The 6,735-nt window shown below is 36.1% G+C and overlaps 1 protein-coding gene across 1 annotated transcript; it reads left to right on the top strand.

Moving 5' to 3' along the window:
- Positions 1-1,201: 1,201 nt before the first annotated feature.
- On the top strand, positions 1,202-5,254 carry LOC104222731 (probable LRR receptor-like serine/threonine-protein kinase At3g47570). The gene is made up of 4 exons (XM_009774011.2): positions 1,202-2,309; positions 2,387-2,602; positions 2,699-4,690; positions 4,781-5,254. The coding sequence occupies exons 1-4, from the start codon at positions 1,253-1,255 to the stop codon at positions 5,122-5,124; spliced, it is 3,609 nt and encodes a 1,202-aa protein (XP_009772313.1). The 5' UTR covers positions 1,202-1,252; the 3' UTR covers positions 5,125-5,254.
- The last annotated feature ends 1,481 nt before the right edge of the window (positions 5,255-6,735 follow it).

Raw genomic sequence — 6,735 nt, 5'->3', positions numbered from 1 at the left:
AAGTGTAAAATTCCTTACTATAGTGATATCAGTTGCTCCTCTCGGGGTCGTGGTTTTTTCCCTTATTCAGAAGGGTTTTCCACGTAAAAATCTTGGTGTCATTGTTACTCTTTTATTCTTGTTAATTACCGTATCTCGGTGCTACATTATTATTCCGCTTTATTACCGTGAATATTATTTTGGTAAGGGGTTTATTCCCAACAACTGGTATCAGAGCACAGGTTCTGCTCGTTCACTGAAATACTATTCACTGTCGGTAGTACTATACTTGGTGAAAAATAAAAATGTCCGGAGTAAAGTACGAGGTAGCAAAATTCAATGGAGATAACGGTTTCTCAACATGGCAAAGAAGGATGAGAGATCTGCTCATCCAACAAGGATTACACAAGGTTCTAGATGTTGATTCCAAAAAGCCTGATACCATGAAAGCTGAGGATTGGGCTGACTTGGATGAAAGAGCTGCTAGTGCAATCAGGTTGCACTTATCAGATGATGTGGTAAATAACATCATTGATGAAGACACTGCACGTGGAATTTGGACAAGGTTGATTTGATATGTTTCGGCGCGAGTGTTTGGAAGCCGAAAGTTCGAAAGTTCATTAAGTTTGATTTGCGGCGTGTTTCATCGTTTCGATATTGTTATGCGTGATTTAAGGCCTCTAGTAAGTCTGTGTTATGTTATGAGACTTGTTGGTATGTTCGTACGGAGTCCCGAGGGGTTCGGGTAAATTTTGGATAGAATTGGGTTGTGTTGATCTCGTTTTTCTTATGTTTCGACGTCGTTTCTTCAAGCGTGAATGGTACCACGTCGAACAAATGAGCTCCGATTTCTGTTTTGGTTAAAGCATTAGATCTGTATAGTAATTAGGAATCTGTAGCAAGAAGAATCGTTGAATTTGGACATCGTATGAGAATTTTATGGTCATTTTACTAAGAATTGGGTTGCCAGATTTTGAGAAATAAAAATTCATAAAAACATACTCAAATTATAAACAATTGTGAAAAGGTGAAATAAATATTTAAAATGTGACTACGCAAATTCTTAACAGAGTCAGATTCTTGTTTTCTTTTTTTGAGCTCCAATTTAGTTGTAGTAATACTGATATGCCGAATGAATGAAGAAAGTAGTTTTCCTTTTTCTTAAAAAAGAGATTTAAATATCATGAAGACCAAAAAGCAAGTTCTTATGGCTATTTAAAGTCTCAAACCACATCGTCACTAGCCATACCATTTCCTCCTATTTTACGCAATTATGGAGAAAGCATTCACCACTTTTATCTCAACACTCTTGTTGTTTCACTATGTTATGGCTACTTCAGCCATGACTCATACCAACATTTCCACTGATCAATTAGCTCTTCTTTCTTTGAAATCCCAAATCATTTCAGATCCCTTTCACTTCTTTGATGAAAACTGGTTTCCAACTACTTCTGTTTGCCATTGGGAAGGAGTCACTTGTGGTTCTCGCCACCAGCGAGTGAAGTCCTTGAATATTTCTAACATGGCTCTTACTGGCAGAATTCCCCCTGATTTTGGAAACCTCACATTTCTTGTTTCTCTTGACTTGGGAAGCAACAATTTCTATGGAAAATTGCCTCAAGAAATGGCACGTTTGCGTCGGCTTAAGTTTCTTGATTTAAGTTTAAACAATTTCGGAGGAGATGTTCCTGTGTGGTTTGGGATTTTACACCAACTTCAATTTCTAAGTCTTTGGAATAATAGTTTTATTGGATCCATCCCCTCTACAGTTTCCAATATTTCAAAGCTAGAAACTTTGGATTTAACATTCAATTCCTTAGAGGGTCAGATTCCCAAAGAGATTGGACATCTTGAAAACATAAGGCTTTTAAGCTTGGGTGGAAATAAGCTCGTAGGTTCTATCCCTACGTCTATCTCGAATGCCTCAAGGTTGGAGATTTTAAGTCTCTCTTTCAATTTGATCCAAGGAAACATCCCAGAGGGGATAGGAAATCTTCACAACCTGAACAGTTTGGACATAGAATATAGTCAGCTTACAGGTTCTATACCTTTCTCAATTTTCAACATTTCCAAACTTGAAGTCATTGGATTTACAAACAATAGCTTATCAGGAAGTCTTCCCAATGATTTATGCAATGGTCTTCCATTACTCAAAATGCTTGGTTTATCTTTGAACAAGCTTCGTGGTCATTTACCTACAAGCTTGTCAAATTGTTCAGAACTTCAAATATTGTCTTTATCAAATAATGAGTTTGATGGACCAATACATAGTGACATTGGAAGACTAAGTAATTTGCGGAGATTGTATCTCGGAAGTAACCATTTCACAGGTATGTCTTTATCTGCTGAATACTAGTTGTATTTTATCTAATTACTTCCACAAATACTTAGTGAACATGAATTGTAGGGATAATTCCACAGGGAGTCGGAAATCTTGTTAATTTGGTGAAATTAGGCATGGAGAAGAACCAGATTATCGGCTCTGTCCCAATATCCATATTCAATATCTCCTCGCTGCAATTTATTGCGCTACGAGAGAACAATCTCACAGGATCCTTACCACGAGAGATTGGCAACTTAACCAAGTTGCAAGTTCTAGATCTTGTAGAAAATATGTTTGCTGGTACGTACTCAAAAATGTAGCAAGTACAACTTAAACTAGACTGAACTAACTAGTTATTCTCTTAGTAATAATCCTTCTTTCTTCATGCGTTTCCAGGTGAAATACCCAAAGAGATAAGCAATCTTGTTGACTTGGAGAAATTTGATATTGAGTTTAACGATTTTAGTGGTTCACTTGCAATGGAGATCTTCAACATATCAGGGCTAAGACTGGTTGGTCTTTCAGCCAACAATCTATCACGAAGTCTCCCATCAAATATAGGTTCTATCTTACCCAATATCGAAAGACTCTATCTACTTGACTTGGCCAATCTTGTCGGGACTATACCTCATTCAATCTCCAATTGTTCAGAACTTACTCATTTAGAGCTTTCATACAACAAACTCACGGGCTTGATTCCCAACTGTCTTGGATATTTGACTCACCTACAATTACTAGACTTGCAGCAAAATAATTTAACGAGTGACTCATCATTAAGCTTCTTGACTTCCTTAACCAACTGCAAAAATTTGATATCTCTTGATCTATCTTCCAACCCTCTAAACGGTAAACTTCCCCTTTCCATAGGTAATCTTTCCACATATCTTAAAAATATTTTTGCCATTGATTGCAAAATTAAAGGGAGAATTCCAAATGAAGTTGGGAACTTAAGCAGCTTATTTCAGTTTGAAATTTCTGAAAATGACTTGGTTGGATCAATTCCCACATCAATTGGCAACTTGAGAAACCTTCAGGGTTTCACCTTGAGTAACAACAAACTCTCAGGATTTATTGGAGATAATCTATGTCAATTGCAGCATTTGGATACTATTTACTTGGACCAAAATCAACTTTCAGGATCACTTCCTAATTGTTTGGGGAATGTAACTTCCCTTAGGAAGATACATTTGGGTTCCAATAAATTGAATTCCAATATACCAGCAAGCTTATGGAGCCTCAAAGATCTAATAGTTCTTGACATATCATCAAACAACATGGGTGGTTCTTTACCTCCAGAAATTGGAAATCTAATGGCTGCTATACAAATGGATTTGTCAATGAATCAATTTACGAATGACATTCCTAGAGAAATTGGAGGCTTGCAAAATCTGGTGAACCTTTCTTTGAGTCATAACAGGTTGCAAGGATCTCTACCTGACTCAATGAGCAACATGGTAGGTTTAAAATTCCTAGACCTTTCTCATAATAATATATCAGGAACCATTCCCAAGTCTTTTGAGAAACTTCAATACCTGAAGTATTTCAATGTCTCTTATAACAAGTTGTATGGTGAAATCCCCTCTGCGGGTCCTTTCAAGAGCCTCTCAAGTCAATTTTTTCTTTTCAACGAAGCATTATGTGGTTCGACAAGATTTAGTGTCCCCTCATGCCCCACTTCTTCAAAGCATAAATCAAATAGGAACAGAATGCTAGTTCTATTTCTTCTACTGGGAGTTGCAGTGGTATTTATTCCTATTACATTTGTGCTTGTATGGATAAGGTATAGAAAAGGTAAAAGAGCTCCTCAACAAGTTGATTCATTGTCTATTACAACAAGAGAAAGAATTTCATATTATGAACTGCTCCAAGCAACTGATGCGCTTAGCGAGAGCAATTTGATTGGTTCAGGGAGTTTTGGCTCTGTCTACAAAGGCATACTCAGAAGTGGGACTCCTATTGCAGTTAAGGTGTTCAATCTTCAATTGGAAGCGGCATTCAAGAGTTTTGATACAGAATGTGAAGTTTTGCGCAACCTACGCCATAGGAATCTCACAAAAGTCATCACTAGTTGTTCCAACCTTGATTTTAAGGCTTTAGTACTTGAGTACATGCCCAATGGAAGCCTCGATAAGTGGTTGTATTCACATAACTACTTCTTAGACATCATGCAGAGACTGAACATAATGATAGACGTGGCATGTGCATTGGAATATCTTCACCATGAGTGCTTATCGCCTGTGATTCATTGTGATATGAAACCTAGTAACGTCTTGCTGGATGAGAATATGGTAGCCCACCTAAGCGACTTTGGTATTTCAAAACTACTTGGTGAAGATGAGAGTGATTTATACACTAAAACCTTAGCAACATTGGGTTATATTGCACCAGGTACGTCTTTTTTTATGCTTTGACCGTTGATTTTCCTTTCCTTTTTCCACCAATATAAATGTTAACATTTTAAACTTTTTTTGAGTGTAGAGTATGGACGGGATGGATTGGTATCAACAAAATGTGATGTCTATAGTTACGGAATCATGTTGATGGAAACATTTACAAGGAGAAAGCCTAACAATGAAATGTTCGATGGGGATCTTAGCTTGAAGCAATGGGTGAGTTATTCACTCCCAGAGGCAATAGTGAATATTGTAGATGCCAATTTAGTAATACAACGGGATAATCACTTAAACAAGAAGCTAGATTGTGTGGCATCGATCATGAAAGTGGCACTAGATTGCTGTGTTGATTCTCCTGCAAGAAGGCTCGATATGAAAGGTGTTGTAGGGATGCTACAGAAGATCAAGATTCAACTTCTTACATGTTGAGCATGTTCTTGGAAACTCTTGTTCCAAATCACTTGTTTGTTGCATATGTTTTAGTACTTAAGTTGTGCTAGATTCTGTTTTAGCTTTGGAAATGCTAGTTGAGTGCAATAAATCTTACTATTTCCTCTTATTACTAATGTTGTAAAATGGTGGAACACAATCCACAGAGGAAAATAATTATATAATAAGATCAATCTAAACCAAATAATTAAAAACTGACGAGGTTAGTGATGTAAACCAATATGAAACAAATTAACCATTTGAATATTACTATGATTACCATTAAATACAAGAAAAAATAATTCAGATATAGAAAGATATATTTGATCAACTTAGTGGCCATAATATGTACTTGTCTAATCAAATCAATACTGTACTGATGCAGAAAACCAGCCTCCAAACTTCAACCAATTGCTGGTGTATATTAATATTGCAACGAAGAAATATTCTAAAAGAATAGAAAAATATTAGCTCCCTCAAAAGTTCCAAAAGAACACAGAAGAAGATTTATATAAGGAAAAAACAACTGCAACAAAGAAATAAAATTCAGCATCAATTTCCTTCTCAAGAGAGATACTTAATTTACCCCCAAAAAATTTTCATTTTTATTTCTTTACCTCTAAGATTTAATTTGTTGATTTTCCACTTGCCACTGCTCACTGCCCTGCTATGTCCAAACTATATCTTTTAAAGAAGGCTTTAAGCCTTGATCACAAAACTTCCTATATTCTGTAGTGTCTCTTGATTTTTTTGTCACTTCTACAACATGGAAAGTTGGTTTAATCTCAAATATCTCTTCATCAATAGCTAGTTACCCTTTTCTTCCTTATGTGCTTCCTTGCATTTTTACCATCCCATCTTTCTTTTTCCCCTGCTGAAGATATAGTCAAGTAAATACACTTTACTCTATTTAACTGATTAAGCTTTTAGGTGAGAATCATAGAGTGAAGCCACATAGGATAAGGTTGGCTAGTTAAATTTTTAGATAAGATAAGATGATCCTCAAGGGTGGTTAGTTGATCACTCTTCGCCGGAAAATTATATTGTGTGTAGACAACCCAGTGAATCGGCAGAAAGAGATGGGGCATATGATGCATGTTTTAGTTAGATGGTGTATATGCAAAATGGTTTTACTGACTTTATGTTAGAGGTGAAGCCACATAGCTAGGGTTGGTTCGATAGCTTTTTAGATGAGATGATGACAAAAGCAAAACCACATAGATTCAGGTGTTGTTAGTAAAACACTCTTTGCCGGAACATTATATTATTTGTGAAGGTCAATTAGTAATTTTTAAACATATATTAACCCATAAACACTCTTTAGTGAAATTTCCAACTTCTGGATCACACAATTTCGGCATAGTATGATAGCAGGTTGAGGCCTTGGGTTTAAGTCTCACCACTTTCTATTATAAAAACGAATCACGTGCTTTGCTAATAGAACATATGAGCATAATTAGGGAGCTTCTTGAAGACATAATCAAGTAAATAAAGTATTTTTTTTGCTTTACTAACAATTTAAATTTCTAAATGAGATAGATGATATAATTTTGATATTACCTTAAAACTCCCCATCGAAGCTACTTCCTCTAGCATCGAGACGATAGTTGA

Source organism: Nicotiana sylvestris, chromosome 9, assembly GCF_000393655.2.
Source record: "Nicotiana sylvestris chromosome 9, ASM39365v2, whole genome shotgun sequence".
In the NCBI taxonomy this organism is placed as follows: Eukaryota; Viridiplantae; Streptophyta; class Magnoliopsida; order Solanales; family Solanaceae; genus Nicotiana; species Nicotiana sylvestris.
The sequence above is the reverse complement of the archived record's forward strand: the minus strand, read 5'-3'. Positions and strand labels throughout refer to the sequence as shown.